Raw genomic sequence first — 24,512 nt, 5'->3', positions numbered from 1 at the left:
AAATTCTGGTACCCCATCCACTCTCCCTGTAAGAACCAACTCTGTAGGACAGTGATTCTCAGATTTTCTGACTTCAGGATCTCTTGCCACTCTTAAAAGTTAGAGAGGAGAAACCCTCCAAGACTTTTGTTATGTGGATTTTATTTATTGATATTTACCATATTCTATAAATGAAAATGTCTTAGAATTCAATAAAATAGTTTTGACTTTATGTATCTCCAGGAAGGGGATTCCCTGGACCACATTTTGAGGACTATTCTTCTAGGTCAAGTTCTCTGGCCCTAAGACCTGCATAGCTAAAGATAATGGGCAGAAAAGGTGGGCTATGAGTAGTACAAGAAAGAATAGATTGCCAGAGGTCTAGAGTATGAGAAATTGTACTTTATAGGAAAATGGTACTAGCAGTCTGAGAAGGTATCTGAGAAACTAAAAAGAGCCAAAAGAAAGATGATTTGAAGTCATTTTGGAATTAAGGAGAGAAACTAGAAACTTGGGTGGGGCAGATTTCAGGATTTGAGAAAGCAGATGACAGGGGTCTGAGCCAGAGACCAAAGGGAAGAGGATGGGTGGATCCCATAGAGAACTGATGATGAAATATGGGAAGAAGAGCAAAGGGGAGGAGATCCTGGAGCTCTATATTCTGGTCAGAGGAAGTAATAGAAAGGAGTGGAATTTTGAGCAAAGGTTACATTTTGGTCATGTTGAGCTTATTAGTTCACTGTCATCTAGGTTCATTGACTCCTCCACTCACATAAACATCCACCTTCTTCCCTCCAGCAGAGGGTCCTATCCACTTCCCCCTGAGGAAGACCTTAGCTTTTAAAAGTCAAGGACCCTTCCTATATTAGAGCCATTACCAGTTGTCCTGATTTATATCTTGCCTTGGACCCAGATGACTCTGGAGGAGAGAGAGACTGAGACAGGTGACTTTGCACAGTCCCCCCTTCACTTAAATCCAATTCACTTGCATTCCATAATGTCACCTTCCTTATGTCATGGTCCTCTTTGAGAATGAGGACAATCAATGAACAACAAGAACACAGACAAGAAACACTGGGTTTAGAGTAGAGGAGTGGGTAAAGGAGCATAACTCATCCTTGGTAGACCACACCTATTTATAGGGTCGTTTCCGTATCTCCCACTTCCACCACAATTGGAACAAATTTGCTGTGTTAGCTTGGATTTGAACTTTGTTTTCATTGGAACATGGAGAATGTATTATTTATATGGGTCAACTTAGTGGTATAGTAGATAGAGTACTGGGCTTAAAATCAATGTTCAGATCCAGCCTCAAACAGTTAATAGCTGAGTGACCCTAGGCAAGTCACTTAACCCTATTTGTCTGTTACCTTATCTGTAAAATGAGCTGGAGAATTAAATGGCAAACCACTCCGATATCTTTGTCAGGAAAACCCAAATGGGGTCAAAAAGAGTCAGGCAGTTGTGTTCTATTGTTTGGAAGATGCTGTTCTTTGTTGATGTTTTTTTAAAATAAGAACATCGGTGAAAAATTTTTGAAAAAAATACATACTGCAGAGATCAGAAGGAAGTTCAGGAGAAACAGACAAACAGGGGCAATTCTATTACTACTAGTAAATTAACTCTATTACTACTATAATTCTATTATTGGTGTTAAATTTAATATATATTTAAAAATGCCCAAACTGACTTGAACACTGGCTATTGCCATGTTCTCTGGGTTCAAAATACTAGTCAGAGTCTTAAAAGTAGGATATATGGGATAAAGAGAAATTAATCAAATCAGGACATGGCTTAAGCTATAAGTACTCATGAGAAGTATATAATCATTGTTAATTCCTTCAGAATTTCAAGTACCTCCAGCAGAAAATGACAAAAAAAAAATTAGGTATAGTCTGTTTATTTGAAAAAGAATGAGGATTGTCAGAGGTGATACTTTATAGGGGAAATAATCAAGAACAATAACAACATAATGTAATAAGAAGAAAATGCCCTAGTTATAAGAACAGTTTCCTCAGGACTTTGGGAAGTAGATAATCTGAGTAGGATTATTCCTATTTAGAGATAAAGAAATTGAATCAATAAAATATAAGCTTCTTGAGGGCAGGGACTTGGTGGGGAAAGGGTGGTTGTCATTATATCCTGTGTACCCTAGCACAGTACCTTACATATCAAAAGGTACTTGAGAAATGTTTATTGACTTGAAGAGGTAATAATAATAATAATACTGATAATAAAAAACATTGCTAACATTTATGTAATGCTTTAAGTTTGCATGACACTTTATGTATATTATTTCATTTGATCCACACAATAGCCCTATACTATACATATAATCTTTAACACTACTATAAGTAGGTGCTATCATCAATCCCAAAGATGTTGCATTATTCAGAGAAACTCACCTGTCCCATGTCTATGCCCCAAAACTAGTTCTAGCTTTCTTAATATCGCGCTTGATCTTTCCTCTTTCTTCAGGACCAGTCGTCTCCCTGTCATCTGCTCTCAGTGAGGATCATTAGGATGAAAAATGTCCGTCAAGCTGATGTGTGTGAGTATCCCTCAAGAGAATCTTACCTCTCAGAAAGGTCCAGATGATCAGACCTGGCCTAGATTGGGCCTGACTAGAGAAAGGGTTAGGAATGCTTACATAGGTTCCTGGTTTATTCTCCATTCCCCCAAAAACTCCCCCCCCCCCAAACTAAACCAAAACAAAACAAAACAAAACAAAGGGAATCCCTGCCTCCAAAGTTCCTGTTTTAAATTCATATGTTATTAGGGCTGAAAGGGGTCTTAGAGATCACAGTCCAACCCCTCCACCTTACAAATTTCCAAGTAGGCAAGTAGCAGCACTGGGATATGTACACAGATTTCTTAGACTAAGACTAAGACTCTTCCATTACACCACATAGTCTCTGAGCTCCCTGGCTTCCAATGCCATTTCCTGTTTTCTGTCACTTGAACCTACACCTATATTTTCCTCCTATTCAAGATTTTGAGCTTCTCAGAAAACTGAGGCCTAAAACATTCCCATTTTGCAGTTTTCAGGAAGGAAGGTGAAGACTCTAGGTAGTACCACTCAGAAAAATCTTTAGGGTTCCAAGAATTCAGATCCCACTCTCCAGGGTCAGTCAACTAGCATTTATTATTTATTTAATTGCTTATGGAAGCTATCACAGCTAGCAAGTATCTGAGGTTGGATTTGAACTCAGATCCTCCTAACTTTAAGGCTGGTGTTCCATCCACTGTGCCACTTAGCTGGCCCTCAACTAGCATTTATTGAGGTTAGTCTCTACCAGGTTCTGTGTTAAATGCTTGTTATACAAAAAAGGCAAAAAAAAAATCCAGCTCTTACTCTAAAGGATCTAACAATCTAATGGAGACAGCTTGAAAACAACCAGGGAGAAATTATATACATATATATATATATATATATATATATATATATATATATATGTATATACACATATACATTATATATATACACACATATACATATACATAGAAATATACAAATCCACAAAGTATGTCAACATAAAGATGTAAATATAGAGCTATCCATATAAAGCTATATAATTAAATACACACAATAAATTGGGAGTAATCTGAAAGGGAAGACACTAAAAACTAAAGATGAGGAGGAGGTTAGCTAGGGAAGCTAAGTAGCAAGATGAAGAGATATTGGATTTCAGGCATGGGGGATGCCCAGTAAAAATGCCTGGGAGATGGAATGTCTAATCTAAGGAGTACAAGGTGGACAATGAACTGGAGTTGAGAGTGTGTTTAGAGGGAAAAGGTGAAAGAACATTGGAAAGGTGTGTTTTGGGGGTCAAGGGAAGGGACAGGTCTGGTTATGAAGAGCTTTGAATGCCAAAAAGAGGATTTTATATTTGATCATAGTGATAAGGAGTCGCTGGAATTTATTGAATAAATGATTTGGTCAGACTTGAGACTTAGGAAGATTATTTTGACAGTTGATTGGTGAATGAATTAGAGTAGGGAGAGATTGAGGCAGGGAGACTTACCAGGTTATAGTCATGGTCATGAGGTGAAGAGATTTGTACCAGAGTAGTGACCATGTCTGAAGAGAAAAGGGGATGTTCAAGAATAATGCTGTAAAGGTAGAAATGTCTGTACTTGACCACTGATTGTACATAGAAGCTAAAAGAATCCAGGATGGAAACATACATTGTACCTTCAGTATTAAATAAGTTTTCTTCTGCCACTGTGAATAGAATTTATCAGGAGAGAAAGAACACTGAGATGTTGATCTCTGTCCTAATGGAATAAATTTATAGTCATTACATTCTTGGGAATCTCATATTCATTTTCTTTGGAAAGAAAGAGCCCCTTGCTAATGGCTGCTATGTTAAGAGATCATAGGTCTCAGGGCTATCTCTTTTTTGTTGGGGGGAGGGGGAAGATGACTTTAAAGATAATGTGGAGGTATCTGTGATAGAAGAAGAGGAGGGCCATCTTCTGCCTTCATCCCCTGCCTCCACTTATCCTTCTGTTTCATTAAGACATCTTAAGAGGATAAACGTCTTGATTTTACATCCCTTATTTTGACCTCATTACCTCCTGTTCTGAAGAGGCAATTCCTTGTGTCAATGCCCCATGGGGGGGAATGTGGATGTCACTATTTACAGGTGATCATGTAAATCTGACCCTAGGTCAGCAGTTGCTCCCCATAGGCACCCAATTGTCCCAATCTTTGTATCCTTTACTAAGTAAAAATAAGATCTTCTATATTGTTAACAAATACTCATTAAAAATGACTGTGTCCATCACTATGATAAAATGCTGACTTTAGAATAAGAAAGTCCGGGATTAAAATCTAACCTATGACACTTTCTAGCTGTGTGACCCTGGGCAAGTCACTTACCTGTTCAAAATTGTTTTTTTTTCCAATCTGTAAAATGGTGGGATAGGACTAGATGACCTGTGATCTTAAGATCCTAGAGGAGGAGACATTATTCTGTGATCCAGTGACATTGCTTTTTTTACAGTTCCTTGAGCAAAGCACTCCATATTTTCACTTGTTACCTGAAACTCCATTCCTCTCATCTTACTTCTTAAATTCCCTGGCTTCCTTCAAGTCCCAGCTAACATTTCATTTTCTTCAAGAAACCTTTCTAGATCTCACTTAGACTAGTTCCTTTCCTTTCTTATTTAATTCCACATTATCTTGAGTATATCTTTCTTGTACATGTTCTTTGGATGTTTACACGTAGTTTTTTTCCCATGATTTCCCCATTTGATTATGAGGTCCTTGAGATAGTATCTGTTTTATAGAATTCTTTGTATCCCCAGGGTTTAGAATAGTGCTTAGCATGTAGTAGGTTTTTAATAAATACAGCTGCTGACTTATTTGAGTGACTTAAGTTCAAGTAACAATTAGAGAAGAGTAGAACAACTATAAACAATGGAAAATGAGAGAATTCACATCAGATTTCATACATCAAATTATAAGTGCTCTAGGAATTTCAACCATAGGAAAGCTACTGTTCAATTTCCAATGTGAGCATTTACAACTCAGAAATCAGCAATCACTACTGACTGGGACATGATTGGTTGTGGAGAAAATATAAGTGTTGCAGATTAAACTCAAAAATGTGTCAAGGGTCTATTTTTCTTCCTAGAGAGTCAGAGTTTAAACATTAACTAGAACCTCTTTACTGTCAGGAAAGACAGAGAATTCAAGCCAGGGCTTGAGGTGTGGGTAGAATTTGGATTAATGGAGACAAGCAGGGAAGGGCATTCTTGGGAAGGATGTGTAATAAGCAAACTAGGTAGGCAGGAATGCTCTTGTCATATATAAAGATCAGCAAGAAATAAAAGAAGATATGCTAGGGAGTTGTGAAAAAAGACTGAACACTGTGAAGGGTATAAGGTAGAGATAAGATTATTGGAAAACCTCAAAGGCCAACATGGAGAGTTTGATCATGTAGGCAACAGGGACTCACTCTAATTTCATGTATAGGAGGGATGAGTTGATAAAAATAAGGTTTGAAAGTAGTTTGATCAAAGCCTTCAGAATAAATTGAAGGAAGAAACCAGAGGTAGGGAAAACAGCTCAAAAGCTAATAGAGTAATTCAGACAAGAGATGATGAGGGAGAAAGAATAGAGATGGGAGAAACGTGGTTAAAAAAATCCATACAACAACAAATACAATGTGTCTCTGAGCTCATCCTGAGGGTGAGGCTGCCTGAACTAGTGTCAAATAAAGCTGCTATGTGCAAATTACAGGTTTAATTCATCTTTTGGAGGAGAGAGACAAGAAAGGAATAGTGTTTCAGGGTAGCTTGTGGTTAGAAATATTAATTAGACACTGGTTTGTAGAACTGCCCTGTCCACTAAGCAGTTAATATTAAGTAATGAGGCAATAATTAATATGAGTAATGTTGAAGTTATACATATTTATGTTGGAAAGAAGAAAGAAAATCAATGATAGCTCATTAATTAATAAACATTTATTAAATGCCCATTACAGATCAGGCACTGATCAAGGTCTTCACCCTTTCCTCACTCAGATTCTGCAATCTCATTACTCTTCGGGTGGCATGATCATGGATTTATAGTAGGGAGTGATTTTAGAAGTAGTCTAACTCTCTTGTTCTATAGACTAGAAAAATGATATTCAAAGAGATAGATGGACTGGTCCAAAGTCACATAATTAATAAGTGGCAGAGACAAGATATGAAAGCATGTTCCTTTGGATTCATCTCCATTCTTTCCATTGCATCAATCTGCGTCCTGAATCTTTTTCACCTGGTGATAGTCTATGAGCTGGATTATCTTCCTTCATTCAAATACACTTGTAACAGAGCCTTTTATTCACTGAGAAATCTGCCTTTTGGTACCTCCCTTCCTAGAGTTGGGAAGGAGACAGTGATGCTCAAAAAGACTGAAATGCTAACTTGCATCATCAAGTGCCTAAGGGACAGCTAGGTGGCACAGTGGATAGAGTGGATAGATCTGAGTTCAAATCCAACCTCAAACAATAGTCAGCTGTATGACCTTGGGCAAGTCACTTAACTCCATTGTCTTGCAAAAAAAATCATCAAGTACCTGGGATATCATTTGTTGTGAAAGTTCTGAGAATAGAAAACTCTCTACAAGGAGGTAGAGAGCATTACCTTTCCAGAATAACCTGAGGTTCAGAGCTCAGGTAAGTTAAGTGACTTGCCAGGGGTAACACAACTAGTTAATGTCAGAGGTAGAATTTGAATGCAGGTCTAGCACTATCCCTCTATACAGAGGCTCCTTTTCTGTGAAGTGCTAACATGCTAAACTAGTGGTATCAAAATCATATAGGAAACAGATCCCTTTGAAGCATACTGACTCAGAAAACCACAAATTGACATCATCTATATTGCATTATATTTACCTAGCTGTGTGGCCTTGGGGCCACTTAATCCCATTTGCCTTGCAAAAAAAAAACCTAAAAAAAAGAAAAAAGAAAAAAGAAGCATTGTATTGTTATTTATTTTGCTAAGCATTTCTCAATTATATTTTTATCTGATGCAGATCGCACTCAGGAGTTTTGAGTGGTACAAGTCTGACACCTCTCTGTTCTAAACCTGCAGGTGTCATAGTTAAAGAATGTAACCACTTCTTACACTCTAAGAAATTATTGAGGATCCCAATAACTTTTGTTTATTTGAGTTGTAAATATTGAAATTTAGCATATTAAATATTAATTAGATATCAAATTAGATATTAAAACTGATAAAATTTTAAAATATTTATTAATCCTTTAAAATAACATAATACATTGCATATTAACATAAATAACTTTTTAGTGAAAAATAGTTATATTTTCTCTAACAAAAATCTAGTGAGAAGAGTTGGTTTATATATTTTTTGCAAATTTCTTTAATGTTTGCCTTAATAGAAGACAGCTAGATTCTCATACCTGCTTTGTCATTCAGTCTATTGTGATTTGCTATTTTGGTTGATGAAAATGAAAAAAATCCAATCTCATAGATTTTGTGCAGTTGGAAAAAGAAAGAAGCATTTTAATAGGCAAATACTATTTTTTGTATTATTATGAAACTGTTAAGGGAGTTCCCCTGGTACAGAGTTTAGAGTGCTGGGCCTGGGGTCTGGAAGACTCATTTTTTTTTTTAGTTCAAATCTGGTCTCAGATATTTATTAAATGTGTCACTTAACCCTGTTTATCTCAGTTTCTTCATCTGTAAAATTAGTTGAAGAAAAAAATGGCAAACTATTTCAATACCTTTGTCAAGAAAACCTCAAATGGGGTCACAGAGAGTTAGACACAACTAAAACAACTGAACACTCTATAAAAAAAAAAAAACCTTCACAGGGAGACACTTTGGCTGACACATGCTCATCTATGACATGGAACAAACTACAAGATGTAACTAATGACATTTTCATCAGGAGTGACCTGAGAAAAAAAATGAATTTTCAGAGCATCTCAAGAAAAATAATGTAGAAATATCACATAGTATTCACTTTTAAGTGTGTATGGAAAGAGAAGAAAGTCAGTCCTAATAAGATTTAAAGCAGGTGTGCTTACCTTGTCTTGTGTCATGGACCCCTTTGTCAATTTGGTAACTCTATGAATCCCACACTTTTGGCAAATTGGTGAAGTTCTTGGATCCCTTATTTTAAATAATTGAAGTAAAGGTTAAATTTTGGTTTGACATTAGAGAAAGTAAAGATAGATTTTTTCCCCCATCCAAGTACATAAGCATTCCCTGTAGCTTTTCATGGGTCCTTGAAATTCAGCTTAAAAGCGGTTAGTTTGGAGCAGCAATTCTCAAAGTATTGACTACATCCTCCTGGGAGTCCCTGAGTCCCATTCAGAGGATCCTCAAGCTCAAAACTATTTTCATAGTGGTTGCTGCTGTTTGATCATTTCAGTCATGTTTCTCTCTTTGTAACCCGGCTCACACAACTTCTAAGTATCTGAGACCACTTTTGAACTAAGGAAGATGAGTTTTCTTGACTCTAGGTTCAGAGCCCTCTCTACTACTCCACCCAGCTGCCCTTATAAAACTTCTGATCTACAAACACTTATTAAACCCCATTATATACCTGAACTCTGTTCTCAGCTAGTGATGACAAAGACAATAAATAGTTTTTACCTTCAAGAAGCTCACAATCTGTTCAGAAGAGACAGCATGGACATATATACAAAATAGATTCAAGATCAGGAAAGTTTTACAAGATACAAGATAGTTGTATGCAAAAATGGACACAAGATGCAAGATAGTTATATACAAAATAACTATGATCATTAGTAGTTCATTGTCATAGTGACTAGAATGGGTCTCTAGCCAGGAAGACCTGAGTTCAAATCTACCCTCAGACACATACTAGCTGCATTATACTGGGTGAGTCGCTTAACTTCTGTCTGCTTTAGAATCTTCAACTGTAAGATGAGGATTGTAATAGCACCTATATTCCAAGGTTGCTGAAAAGATCAAATGAGATAATATTTGTAAAGCATATTTTAGTATATTATTTAGCATAGTGCCTGATATGTAAAAAGGTGCTTAATAAGTGTTTGTTCCCTTCCTGTTTTCCAGGGAGGTGAAAAATAACACTACCTGGAGCAGGAAGTGAGAAGGTAGGGGCAGGGTGGAGAAACAGAAAAGACTTCAGGTAGAAGGTGGAATCTGAGTTGAGCAATGAAGGATCCAAGGAATTCTCAGATGTAGGAGATAAGGAAAGCATGTATTCCAAGCAATAGTGATGACCAAGTGCAAAAACATGGAGATGGGAGATTGCTTGCGTATGAGATACAGTGAGAAGGTCATTTTGATAGAACCATAGGTTGTGATGGACTTTAAAATGAAGTGTGGATGATCTTGAGGACACCTCCTGGAGACCAAATGAAATCACCATGCCCAGAACTGGGTCAGTCCCGGCAGCCACCTGGCAACTTGTTTGACTTCTTCCTGGGAAACTCCATCCTTGAGTCAAGTGTAGAAGGAGTAGTCTCTCCCTTTAACTGTAATCTACAATTGCTGAATCACTCCCTACCACCCATTTCCAGGAAAGAAAGGCCATTTGGTGACCTAGCCTTCAGATAGCTACCCTATAAGAAAAAGGATTTGCTAACTAGCAAACTAGCAAACTCCTTTCAAGTTGAAGTCAGTTCTTCCTATTTGAAATGCCATTGCCATCTTCCATCAAATTCTTCATTATTATCAATATCTATTCACAGTTGGTAGGAGTCTCAGAGGTCATCTAATCCAATTCATAAATTTTTTAAATTCAAAGGAATTTAAGCCAAGAGAGGTAAAGTGATGTCCTTGTCCAAAGTCACAGAGATGTCAAGTAACAGAATGACTATTTGAACCCTAGTCTTCTAATTATAGACATGTTACTCTTTCCACAAAAAGGCAAAGGAAGTCATTCATTCTAATCTATACCTAAACAAGAATATACTATACACTAATAGTATATTATATACTTATGTTATATGATGTATTATATACTTACAGCATATTATAATTCTCTTATATTATAATATTTTGCATCCCCAAAACTTAGTACAGTACCTAATAGATGTTGTTCAGTTGTGTCCAATGAAGAGTGACCCCACTTAGGGTTTTCTTGCCAGAGATACTAGAGTGGTTTGCCATTTCTTTCTTCAGCTCATTTTACAGATGAGGAAACCAAGGCAAACAGGATTAAGACTTTCCCCAAATCATACATGCAATAAGTGTCTGAGGCCAGATTTGAACTCGAATCTTCCTGAGAACAACCCACTATGTCATCTAACTGCTCTCCTAGCATATAGTAAAAGCTTAATAAATGGTTATTGACTGACAGGACTATTACCATTGACTTAACTGTCCCTTCTCTTGTGATCAAGGCCTTTACAACAGGCTTTTCTCCAAGCAAAGTTCATGCTCTACACTGAAGATGATGCTAGACTCTTGGGTCTCTTACTCTCTTCTTCTTAGACCCAATTATTTCTTCAAACTTGTGTTGCTATTTCTGTCAATGAGGCTGCAATTCCTGACTCTTATCAATTCCTACTGAGGGGCTCTGAGCTTAATATGGGAGGGTGACAAAGGGATGCTGGTGATTGGATCTATGATTTAATTCATGTGGAGTTATCCCAAAGATGAAGTTCCCTCTACTAATATACATCAGACACTCTTCTGAAACTTACAGTCTCTGAGAATTCCCAAGACACTTATTAGTCAAATGATTTGTCTAAGGTCACATAACCAACTAGAACCTGACAGGAATCCCCAAATCTGAGGTCAATTCTCTACCCTTTAGACCACATTACCCCTTTTGCAACTCCTATAGATGATATTCTTTGTGTTGATCCAAATATTGCTGAGGACTGGGAATTAGCATTTGTATATATATATATATATATGATCAATTCAACAAACAATGATTGCTTATTATGTCCAAGACATTAGACTAGGTGCTGAAGATATAAAAATAAAGGCTTAAATTTGAAAGGCCTAAACTTTATAAGGAGGGTCAGATGCCAGAAGAATATCAATTAGTGATTATGAGGTATATGCAAAGTAATATCAGGGAGAGAGTTTTATCAGTTGGGGAGATGAGGAAAGGCCTAATGTAGGTGGCTGTGCTTTGAAGGAAGAAGGAACATCATAGAATCCTTCAAACTGAACGACTGATATGTTGTAGATTCTACTTTCTCTATTCTGTTCCAATTCAGAAATCTGTTAACATTTCTCAAAACCCACTCTCTATGGTACTAATCAAATCCATCCTTTCCACCCTGATCTGAGCATTCAGTCCTATAGAGAGAGATTTTGTAATTTCTGAAATATCATAATTTAAGAACTTTTCCCTCCCTACAGAAATGCTCATGATGAGGTTAGCATTGAGTCCCCCCCACACACACAACAACAACTTCAGGGAGTTTTCCAGAACCTTCTGTATTAGACTAACTCCATCTAGGAATGAATATTTTTCAGTACCATGTTCATCCATTGTCTTGAATTAACATGTTGGTGTTCTGCTATTCCAACACTGGATTCCAATGGAGCAGAATAATTTAGAGATAAATGAGACAAGAAATGTGGGTTAGATTGATTGCATCTGATTAGGCCCATCTAATTTAATTATGCAAACAGTAATAGTATTCCTATTTAAGGAAAACAACTGCCCGGTTAGAATGATGACACTGAATTCCATCAATGACAGATTCGTTAGGTATTTTCCCTGCTTCTATTGTTGCTTCCATTGCTGAAGCATGGTGAGTTGTTCTAATGGTTACTGGGGCCATCAGCCTCTTTGGAATTAAGTGAATATTGTGCCTCAGTATCATGGGTTGCATATATTCTTTACTAGTAATTCAGATTTAAAACTGATTATCAAGTATAGTCAACTCTCAACACTGTGAGGTAGAAAAAAATCTGTTTTTAAAGTGTTCAATCTCCTTTACCTTTCCCCTTTCCCCACCTCAACAGTCTCCTTTTTCTCTCCCTCCCAAATATCCTACTTCTAAGCACAAGAAATTAGTTCTAAGTAAAGAATCCTTGCCATTATTCCAAGTCCCTTTCCACCTCTAAAATTCTGTGTCCTAATTGTCAATGTTTTAGGTCCCTTTCCATCTCTAATGTTCTAATCCCTTCTACCTCTAACAAACTGTGTCCTAATTTTCTGTGATCTAAGGTCCCTTCTAATGTTCTAAGTCACTAACAATTGTGTCAACTGTCTATGTTCTAAGACACCTCTAACTCTAAAATATTGTGCTCTAATCTATATTTTAAAGTCTCTAAAATGCTATGGGATCATGTATTGACTGATATATTTTAATATTTGCTCCTTCAAAAGTATTTGCATCTTTATCAGGGATCAAAGACTTAAATAGAAGTAAGTAAGCTATATTGGGGGCATTTCAGGTCAATGGATAAAGGTATTTTGTGAGCTGCCTTTCTCGAGCTACACACATGCTAGAACTCATTTAGTACTTACTCATTGTCTCCATGACTTGATGCAAAACATTTTATACAAAAAAAGCATTATATGATATGTATGCCAAGGGGGCTTCTAGCCTAAAGGAGATAATTCTAAAGTTGGACCCAATGTAAAGGGAATAGCCACCCATCACTCAGGGGAAGGAGGAGGTTTGGGTGAAGATGGAAAAGAGTCTCTGTTCAGTGAATCTCTCTGAACATGGTTCTAAAACTGGTGTTAGTTTAGCCTGGAATTTTAAATAAATATTTGATTTGATTTCCTAACTACAAACAATGGTAGTTTTTACCAATCAAGGCTTTGAGTTTTACGGTTTTTCTCCCTCCCTCCTTTCCTAACCCCCTGCTCCCAACAAAAGACAATCTGATATAGACTTTACATTTATATCCATGCTAAACATAGATTGAAACTGAATGTGTTGTGAGAGAAGAATCAAATCCAGATGGAAAAAAGAAAACATTAGAGATAACAAAATTACATAATACATAAGACAATTTTTCAGAATTGAAGATAATAAGCTTTGGTTTTTATTTAAATACCACGGTTCCTTCTCTGGATATGAATATTTTCCATCACAAATCCCTTAAAATTGTCTTTAATTACTGACCTGATTATTGTATGAACAAGTCTATCATGGTTAATGTTGTTGGTGTGTATAATGCACTTCTGGTTCTGCTCATTTCACTCAGCATCAATTCATGCCAGTCTTTTTGTAGTCTGGAATTTTAGAGGGGATACCATCCTAGTTTTGATTCAAGTATTTTTACAGCTTTTCTTCTGAATGTTTGGTCATAACCCAGTAAAAAGCACAGCTATTATAGAGAAGTCAAGGATTACGAGATCTAGGGATATACCTCAGAGCTCACCAATAACAGACAATTGGGTTAATATTAGCTCAGGGACAAGTTTTAGTCTTACTCAACCCCTTCCAGAGACGACTCAATAGAACTGGACCAAGATAGAGTAGTGAAATTTGTCTTCAATTCCTCTCAGCCTTTTTGGTGGCTCCTACTGATGTTCTGGGCTAGGAATCACCCGGGGCGGCGGGGGGAATGCAAAAAGAGGCAAAAGATAGCCCCTGACCTTAAGGAGCCTACAGTCTAATGGAGGAGGACAACATACAAAGTAAACTATATGAAGGACAAATAGGAAATAATTAACAAAGGGAACGCACAAGAATTAAGAAGGGTGGGGAAGACTTTCTCTAGTTGGGACTTAAAGAAAGTCAAGTAAGTCAGTAGTCAGAGAGGAGGAGGGAGAGTATTATAGGGTTGAAGGACAGCCTGGAGAAAAAATGTCAGGAGCCAGGAAATAGAGTGTCTTATTCATGGAACAGCCAGGAGTCAAGCAAACTAGCTGTGTGACCTAGGGTTAAGCCCTCAGCTGTTACATTTATAAAATGAGGATAATAATAATGCCTACCTCCCAAGGTTATTATGAGGGGCAATTGTGATTGTGATAATGAAGTGCTTTATAAGCCTTGAGAGCTTTACAATCCCTTGAGGGGCTATATAAATGGTAGTTGTTGTTATTATTATTATTATTATACTTTTCAGTCTTGAGTACCAGAAAGGCTATTTTCTCATCCAAATTCCATTTTGCTTCCATTTCTAGTCTAGATTCCCCCCCCAAAAAAAAATTCCTTCAGTCATTAAAGGAAATAAAGTCTCATTGGTCTAGATGCAGAGGTCTTAACTTTAAATTCAGGCCTAATTGCACATTGCCCTTCTAAAATACACAAAAATTTATCCCAGATTTTGAATACTTATTTTGCCAAAGAATCAAGGGCATTTTACCAGTGAGTCAAGTGGAAACTATATCTTGGAGGTAATGATGGGATAATAAAGTCGAGATTCATGTTCAGGAAATTCCCTAAACATGTCAAAAGTCAGACAAAAATATTTATTTATGCAGAGTGTAAGAGATACAAAGAAAGAAAAAACAAATACCTGCCTTCAAGGAGCTTCCATTCCAAAGGAAGACAACTTGTGAAGCGCATTTAAGTCCTAGAAGTTTGTCAAGCAGATCTGCAGCTGTGCTGGGATGTCCTTCTACATAAGCAATTTTACTCATTTAGGGGGTGTGAGGGAGGTCACAGTCAAAGGACCACTTGTCTTGAACCACTCTAATTTGAATTCCCTTCTCTGGACCCTCTCCATCTCTTTCTCCCTCCCCTCCCTGTCTTCCTTTGACAGTGAGTATGACAGACTGTTTTGTAAGTCTCTGGCTCCCAACTGCCTCTCATGAGAAGCCAAGAACAAGGACTATTTCCAACTGCCACAATCCAGAATGGAATGAAACCTTCAGTTTCCAGATCCAGTGCCAGGTTAAGGTAAGGTCCAGGAGATCCCGGCTGTTTAACCAGTCCTTCTACAACTTTTGGGTTTCCTTGTTCACTTATTTTTCTCTCTTTTTGACCCTATTTGGAGTTTTCTAGGCAAAGATAATGGAGCAGCTTGCTATTTCATTTTCCAGCTTATTTTATAGGTGAGAAAACTGAGGCAAACAGGGTTAAGTGACTTGCCCAAGGTCCCACAGCTAGAAAGTGTCTGAGGCTGGATTTGAACTCAGGTCTTCCTGACTTCATGTCCTACCTCAGTTCCCTAGTCAGAGGATTTGGATTTAAATCTTAGCTCTCTTACTACCAATGTGATTTTTTGCAAATAACTTATCCTCTCTGGGCCTCAATTTCCTTATCTATAACATAAAGGGGTTAGATGGTCTTGTATAATGAAAAGAGTGTTGAACTAAATCAGGAAGACTTCACTTCAAATCCTGCCTTAGACACATAGTAGTTATAAGTGACCCTGGACAAGTAACATAATCTCTCTCTAGTCTTGTAAAATGACTTATAGGTTCCTTTCCAGCTGCAAACCTACTTTGACATGACAGTGATAGATGAGAGTGGACTAGGCAGACAAAATGTTTCTCTGAGGTGGAAATAGATAGAATAAGGGAATTATCTTTTTTTTTGTACTATGAATCTATAGATAGTCTGTTTCTAACACAAGGACTAAAGTATAGAGCAGGATTTCTTAACCTAAGATCCATGTACTCTCAAGGAGTCCAAGGATAGAATAAAGAGGGGTCCATAAATTTAAATGGGCAAAAAAAATCATCTTCATTTTCACTAACTTTAGTTTCCTTTGTAATTCCATATATTTTATTTTATTAAATTTTATTTAAAAACATTATGATGAAGAGGGTTTCATAGGACTATCAGTGGGACATAATACAAAAATGATTAAGAACCCCTGCTATAGATTGATGTAACCAATCTTTTATCTCAAAGACTATGGGAAAATCAGATTCTTCTAGCAGTTACCAAATCATCCAGAGATGAAAAATTGTAACATGTTGCCTCATTGTCATCACTTTTTTTTGCAAGGTAATCAGGTTAAGAAACTTGCCTAAGGTCAGACAGCAAGGTAATTATTAAGTGTCTGAGGCCAAATTTATAATTGCAATAAATATTTTAGTTAAACTAATAAGCATTCTAAAGCTTCAATTTTAATTTCTAATGCAATATTGATAGATATCACTCATATAAACAATATCAGAAAAAAGAATTGAATAAGTCATAAATGAGATCCTGGAAATGAGTATGTGAATTTTATTAAGCATTTAAAAAAATTAGTTCCAAATTACCTAAATTGTTTGAAAAAGTGGCAAAAGAAAAGGACATACTAAATTTCTACTATGAAATAATCATGGCCTTGATAGCAAAACCAACAAGAGTCAAAGCAGAAAAAGAAAAGTATAGATTAATGGTTCTCAAACTGGAAAGTTTGAAAGTCTATGAGAATCTTTTTTCAGAGTCTGTGACATCAAAACTATTTTCATAATATAATCTATTTGTTTGTTAAAATACTTCTCCCTTTTCCAACTTTATATCTGTGTAACATCAGATTTTTTTCATGTAATTCAACCAAAACAATATGTTGCAACAGATTACATACAGTGGCTGATATAATAATCTAGCTGTCTTTTATTAACCCAGACATTAGCAAAAATATGTAAACCAAAGCCAGTCTTCTCACTAATTGTTTGTTTTGGAAAATAGTTATTTTTCATTAAAAATATTTTTGGGGGGTGGCTAGGTGGTGCAGTGGATAGAGCACTGGCCCTGAAGTCAGGAGTACCTGAGTTCAGATCTGGCTTCAGACACTTAATAATTACCTAGCTGTGTGGCCTTGGGCAAGCCACTTAACCCCATTGTCTTGCAAAAATTAAAAAAAAAAATATATATATATATACACACATATATTTTGTGCTAACATGTAATATGTTTATTATTATTTTTAAGGTGTTATTAAATATTTTTAAAGTATCAGTTTTAGAATTTAATATAGTAAATAATGACAGATATGACCTACATAAATAAAAATTCTTCAGGATTCACAATAATTTTAAAAGTTTAAAGGTATCCTGAAAATGAAACTTTTAATAATCATTGCTATAGACCAATATCTTTAACAATAACAATTGTTGCAAAATAACAATTGTTGCAAAAATTTATATAAAATATTAATAAAATGACAACAATAACATAAAAAGATACACTATGATCAGACTAGATTTATACTACGAATGTTGATTTGACCCTATATTAACAAAATTATCAAAATAATGGATTGTTTAATACAAGGACTATAAATCATATGAGTATATCCATAGAAACGGAAAAAAAACTTTTGAGAAGACATAATTATTCCTATTTTTAAAAATACTAGAAAACATAGTACTGGGGCACCTAAATGGATAAGATAGCGCATTGGACCTGAAGTCAGAAAGACCTAAATTTACATCCAGCTTTAGAAACTTATTAAATGTGTGACCTTGGGTAAGTCACTTGACCCCAATTGTCTTGCCCCCCCAAAAAAGAAAATTATGAATAAATTAACATTTCCTTTGATATGATTAGTAATATTTATGTAAAAGCAAGAGAGGGCTTTCTAATAAGACCAAGAATAAAGCAAGGTTGTTTATTATTATTATTTGATATCGTGCTGGAAATAATGGCCATGGCTATTGGACAAGGGAATGAAATTGAGAGAATAAGGATGGCAAAGCATAAACAAAATTATTGCTTTTTGCAGAAGATACAGTTTACTTAGAGATTCTAGAGAGTCAACTAAAATTCAATTTTAAATAATAATTTAAGTTGCAGATATAAAATAAATCCATATAAATTATCAGCATTTCTTTATATTTTATATAATATCAAACCTAGCTAGAAGCTAAAGAAAGAGAAATTTCATTTAAAATCACTACAGGATGTATAATACTTGATAGATGATAGGGATGATATGAATATAGTTATAAAATACTCTTTATACAAATACAGACAAATAATTGAAAATATATTAGTTGCTTATGGGTAGGTTAAACCAATATAATAAAAAATGTCAAATTACCTAAATTAATTAACATAATTCAGTGTCATCCTAATCAAGATAACAAAGTATTATTTCAGGAAGCTAGAAAAATAATAACAAAATTTATCTAGAGAAACAAAAAATCAAGAATCTCAAGGAAAAAAATTTTTTTGAAAATGGGAAGCAAGGGGGCTAAGCAATACCAAATCCTGACTATATGACAAAACAGCAATCATCAAAATTGTCTGTACTTATTAGGAAATAAAGAGTTGGTTGAGTGGAACAGACATTTTCAATTAATTATTGTTTTAGGGCTCTAATGTCTGAGTGAGTATAAATGGAAACTGTTTATGTTTTGGAGAGAAACCCTAAGGGTCTTCCCTTTCTAGACTGATTTTTGGTTTTCTGGTTTTGTTTATCTCATAATTCACTCATAATCACTGAGTATTGCACCAGTCAAACTGAGACCTGAAAAAGAGCTTAAAAAAGCCAATGTCTCTCACTGCATCCGGGTGCCATCTCCTGTAGTCCTTATCCATATCAATCCACTGGATCCAGATGGCTCTGGAGGAGAGAGTGAGGTCAGTGACTTTGCTCAACCCTACCTCACTTAATTACAATTCACTTGCAAGTCCAAGTTATTTGCATTACTTTCCTGATGTCATGATCCTTTTCCATAATTAAGGGAGTATAAAATACAGATGCAAATAAACACAATGGAATAGTGCTTCATAAAAAGCAAAGACCCCAAGTATGGGGGCTAAAAACTCAATCTGACCAAAACTCCTAAGAATACTATCAAGCAACCTGACAGAAACTTGTTGTTCAGTCATTCAGTCATATTCTACTCTTCATGATCCCAGGGACCATATCATACTTATGCTATTCATGGAGATTTTAGTAAAGATACTGGCATGTTTACTATTTTCTCCTTCAGTGGACTAAGGCAAACAAAGGATAAGTGACTTGCCCAGGGTCACACTGCTAGTAAATAGTTTGAGATCAAATTTGAACTCATGTCTTTTTGACTCCAGGATCAGTGCTGTATTCACTGTGCCACCTAGTTGCTTCAGTATCTCCTACAATATATCAAAATAAAGTCCATATAAAGAATAAATTTTCCTATAAAATCCGTGGATAGGCTAAGAGTTCAAAAACAAGAGACAGAAAAGATCACATAAGATTAAATGAACAATCATTTTCAATATGATTTAAAAAATCTTGTACCAAGAGGGATAATTAGAAAGGAAACAGAAAACTGGGGGGAAAAACTTTTGGAGCAAGTTTGTCTACTAAAGGTCTCATTTTGAACAAACGTAAGGAACTGATTCAAATCAATAAGAACAAAAGCCATTCTCCAAATGCCTCAAAGGATATAATCAAAGGATATAAACAAGTAATCTAAAGAAGAAATCTAAACTATTATTTGCCATATGAAAAATTTTCTTAATCATTAATAAGAGAAATGAAAATAAAAGCAATTCTAAGATTTTACCTTACATTCATTAGATTGGCAAAGTTTACAAAAAAAAGAAAATAAGAAATACTGAAGTTGCTGTGGAAAGACAGGCACTTTAATACACCATTTGGTGAAATTGTTAATTGGTCCAGACTTTTTTGAAAGTAGTTTGGTGGCCTTAGGGAAGCCACTTAACCCCACTGCCTTGCAAAAAACCAGAAAGAAAGAAAGAAAGAAAGAAAGAAAGAAAGAAAGAAAGAAAGAAAGAAAGAAGGAAGGAAGGAAGGAAGGAAGGAAGGAAGGAAGGAAGGAAGGAAGGAAGGAAGGAAGGAAGGAAGGAAGGAAGGAAGGAAGGAAGAAGGAAGGAAAGAAAGAAAGAAAGAAAGAAAGAAAGGAAGGAAGGAAGGAAGGAAGGAAGGAAGGAAGGAAGGAAGGAAGGAAGGAAGGAAGGAAGGAAGGAAGGAAGAAAGAAAGAAAGAAAGAAAGAAAGAAAGAAAGAAAGAAAGAAAGAAAGAAAGAAAGAAAGAAAGAAAGAAAGTTTGGAATTATGCCTCCCAAATTTACAAAACTATGCATACCCTTTGATCCAATGATACCATTTCCTATACCCCAAAAGAGATTAAAGAAAAAATAGATCTCTGTGTACAAAAGAATTCATAGCAGCTCTTTTTGTGGTAAAAAGAATTGGAAGCAGAGGGGGAATCCCCCTCATTTGGAATGACAGAATAAAGTATAGTATAAGAATGTAATAAAATACTATTGTGCTGTCTGAAATGAGAGAGAAGCCTGGGAAAACTTGTGTAAACTGATGAAATGAGCAGAAGAAGGAGAATAATTTGTACAATAAAGCAACAAGGCACAGAACACTTCAAAAGACATTAAAAACCCTAATGAAAGCAATGGTCAACCACAATTCCAGAGGATTCATTATGAAGCATGCTATCATCTCTTGAGAGAGAAGTGATGGACTTTTAAGTAAAGATTGAGACATTTATTTTTCAACATGACCAATTCAGTAATTTGTTCTGACTGTGCATATTTGTTATATGAGTTTGTTTATTTTTTCATTGGAAGGAGAAGAGGAAGGTAAGAAAAATAGATTTTTTGTTAAATGAGGAATTTAATTTGATTTTTAAAAGATTCACTTAAGGGACAGCTAGTTGGCTCAGTGAATAGAGCACTGGACCTGGAGTCAGGGGGTCCTGAATTCAAATGTGGCCTCAGACACTTATTAATTACCTAGCTGTGTGACCTTGGGCAAATCACTTAACCCATTGCCTTGTAAAAACCTAAAAAAATTTAATAAAAAATAAAAAAAGTGAATCATTAAAAAAAAGATTCACTTAAAATCAACTAATGTGGAAGTCAATGAAGTGATCACATATCTCTGGGTTCATTTGTAACGAAGATAATCAGTTCCCTAAAGGGAGGGGGGACTTATATTACTTCTGACAATGATAAATGATGAAGAGAATGTGGAAAAATAGGTATAGTAATGGGTTACTGATGGAACTATGAACTGATCCAACCATTCTGGAAAAAACATTTGCCTATAAAACCATATAGTTCTTTGACCTAGAAATATGACTAATCAGTCTATAACTCAGGAAGAAAAAAGAAAAGGAAAAGGACCTATAAGTACAAAAATAGTTATAGTTAGCAATTTTTTTGTGGTGGCAAAGAATTGGAAACTGAGGGATGCCCACCAATTAAGAAATGACTGAACAAGTTATGATACATGAATACGATGGAATATTATTGTGCTATAAGAATTTATGGAGTTAGTTTCAGAAGGACGTAAGAAGACCTATATGAACTAATACAAAATGAAGTGAGTAGGGGGCGGGGCCAAGAAGGGATCCAGTCTTAGGAGCTCTCTGATAAAAACTCATAAACTAAGGACTCTAACTAAACTTTCGAGAGACAGAACCCACAAAGGGACCCAGTGAGGCAGTTCTCCTACTCAAGGTAACCTGGAAAAGAGCAGAAAAGCTCTGCTCCCCGGGGCCGGAGGGGCAGCCCGCCAGAGCCAAAGAACTTCAGCCTCCCAGAGGCAGCCCCAGGGCGCTGGGAGCCGAGGCTCACAGCATCTGGGGAGTCGCCTGAGCTGCACCCCGGGGAGCACCAGCACAAAGTGGGGGAACAGCGGGGGGTGGGGGAGACACCTCTACCAGAGCCAGCACGTGGAGCCCAGCCCTCAGGGCACACAGCCAGCAGCCTGGGTCTTTTGGCAGCCTAGACCGGGAAACAGAAGCAGGTGGAGCCGGTAAGCAGGAGCCCCCAGGGCATGAGCCCATTGAGCTGAGGGAGGGGAGTGAAGAGAAACTGCAGAGCTCTGTCCTCTGCCCCTGGAACAGGACTCTGGGGCTCTGACCACATTCAGATCCTGATCGAAGTCTAGGCCCCCCCCATAGAACAGCAGGGCCCCCCCACCTCAGCCCCGTGGCAGAGGAGGAGCTTATGGTCATTCACAGACCAGGAGGGAGGACAGAACCTCACACACTGAGACCCTTGTGGGAGTGTCTCAAAAGCTCAGGAAGCACCCCCCAAAAACAGGCTTAGGCTGGGAAAATGAACAAACAAACAAGAGGAAGACCATTGAGAAATATTTTGCAAATGAGCCCAAGAAGGATCAAAATACTCAATCTGAAGATGAGGAAGCACAAGCTCCTGAATCTAAAGACTCCAAGAAAAACAGAAATTGGGCTCAGGCTATGATAGAGCTCAAAAAAGACTTTGAAAATCAAATGAGGGAGTTAGAAGAAAAACTGGGAAAAGAAAGGAGAGAGATGTGGGAAAAACATGAAAATGAAGTCAGCAGCTTAGTCAAGGAAATCCAAAAAAATGCTGAAGAAAATAGCATGCTAAAAAACAGCTTAGGTCAAATGGATAGAACAGTTCAAAAAGTTATTGAGGAGAAGAATGCTTTAAAAAGCAAAATTGGCCAGATGGAAAAAGAGATAAGAAAACTCTCTGAGGAGAATAAATCCTTCAAACAAAGAATAGAATTCAGGGAGATTGATGAAATTACCAGAAATCAGGAATCAATACTTCAAAACCAAAAAAAATGAAAAATTAGAAGAAAATGTGAAATATCTCATTGAAAAAACAACTGATATGGAAAATAGACTTAGGAAAGATAATTTGAAAATTATTGGAATACCTGAAAGTCATGAACAGGAAAAGCCTTGACATCATTTTCAAAGAATTACTACAGGAAAATTGCCCTGATATTCTAGAAGCAGAGGGCAAAATAGAAATGGAGAGAATCCACCGATCCCCCCAAGAAAGAGATCCCAAAAAAACAACCCCCAGGAATATTATAGCCAAGTTCCAGAACTCCCAAGTCAAAGAGAAAATATTACAAGCAGCCAGAAGGACACAGTTCAAATATCATGGAGCTGCAGTCAGGATCACACAGGACTTAGCAGCAGCTACATTGGAAGTTCGTAGGGCTTAAAATACAATATACCGGAAGGCAAAAGAGCTTAGAATGTAGCCAAGAATGAACTACCCAGCAAGGCTGAATGTCCTCTTTCAGGGAAAAAGATGGACTTTCAATGAACCAGGGGAATTTCAAAGGTTCCTTTTGGAATGGCCAGAGCTGAACAGAAGGTTTGATCTTCAGATACAGGACTCAGGTGAAGCATGGAGATTGGAGGAGAGGGGGGAAATATGAGGGACTTAATGAGGATGAACTGCATGTATAGAAAAATGATACTGATAATATTCATATGAACCATCTCAGTTAATAGAGCAGGTAGAGGGAGCTTTTATAGTTGAAGCACAGGAGAAAGCTGAATTCGAAGATAAAATATGGTGTAAAAATGGATTCGATAAGAAAAAAAGGGAAATGGAATGGGAGAAAGAAAAAGGAGAGGGGGAATAGTCCAAGCTATTTCACATAATAAGATTTTTTTTATTACAATGAGCTATTGCAATGATATGGAAGCGGGGAGGCAAGGGGGAATGGAGGGAACCTTTGCTCTCATCAGAGATGGCTAGGAGAGGAAACAGCAAATATACTCAATGGGGTATAGACAACTGGAGTAAGAAGGAGGGGGGAGCAGGGGGAAGGGGTGGGGATGTGAATAAAGGAGGAGAGGATGGACCATGGGGGGACAGTGGTCAGATATAACACATTTTCTTTTTTTACTTCTTGCAAGGGGCTGGGATTGGATGGCCTGCCTAGGACCATAGGGCCAGGTGGATTCTGGGCCTAAGGGGTGGTATGGGGGCTCAGGGCTTCTTGGCCCCAGGACCAGGGATCTGTCTGCTGTGCCACTCAGCGACCCTACAGCAGAGTCAGAGTGAAAGGAGAGAGAAAATAGAGTACATGGTAGTGGAGAAATAAGAAAGGAGGGAGTTGCGACCAGCAATGGCAATGTTGGAAAAATATGGAAGTAACTTTTGTGATGGACTTATCATAAAGAATGTGATCCACTCACGACAGAGTTGATGGTGTTGGAACAAAGACTGAAACACATTTTTTGTTATTATTATTTGGGGGAGGGTGCAGGGCAAGTGGGGCTGGGTGGCCTGCCTGGGGCCACATAGCAGGGTGATCATTGGGTGTCTGGGGCCAGATTCGGACCCAGGTGCTCCTGACTCAAGGGCCAATGCTCTGTCTGCCACCCAGCCACCCCTACTATTATTACTATTTTATTTTATTTTGGGTCTTTTTTTTCCTTCTTTTTGGTTTTTGCAGGGCAGTGGGGATCGGGTGGCTTGCATGTCATAT

At 37.0% G+C, this 24,512-nt stretch overlaps 1 protein-coding gene and 1 long non-coding RNA gene across 3 annotated transcripts in view; one reads left to right on the top strand and one right to left on the bottom strand.

Annotated features, from left to right (window-relative positions):
• The window catches only part of LOC141522078 (uncharacterized), a 40,693-nt gene extending 25,538 nt beyond the window's left edge, over positions 1 to 15,155 (bottom strand). The window contains exon 1 of the long non-coding RNA XR_012478125.1: positions 14,884 to 15,155. This is a non-coding gene — a long non-coding RNA (uncharacterized LOC141522078). The remainder of the gene's footprint in view (positions 1 to 14,883) is intronic.
• LOC141522077 (cytosolic phospholipase A2 epsilon-like) overlaps positions 1 to 24,512 on the top strand; it is a 147,656-nt gene that overhangs the window by 77,991 nt on the left and 45,153 nt on the right. For both annotated transcript variants that reach the window (XM_074235169.1, XM_074235170.1), the window contains exons 2-3: positions 2,458 to 2,530; positions 15,130 to 15,266. In XM_074235169.1, coding sequence (XP_074091270.1) covers positions 2,458 to 2,530; positions 15,130 to 15,266 — 210 coding nt within the window. The remainder of the gene's footprint in view (positions 1 to 2,457; positions 2,531 to 15,129; positions 15,267 to 24,512) is intronic.

The sequence above is a fragment of the Macrotis lagotis genome, chromosome 4 (genome assembly GCF_037893015.1).
Source record: "Macrotis lagotis isolate mMagLag1 chromosome 4, bilby.v1.9.chrom.fasta, whole genome shotgun sequence".
NCBI classification, from domain to species: Eukaryota; Metazoa; Chordata; class Mammalia; order Peramelemorphia; family Peramelidae; genus Macrotis; species Macrotis lagotis.
Note: the sequence above shows the minus strand (reverse complement) of the source record. Positions and strands in the feature narration are given on the sequence as shown.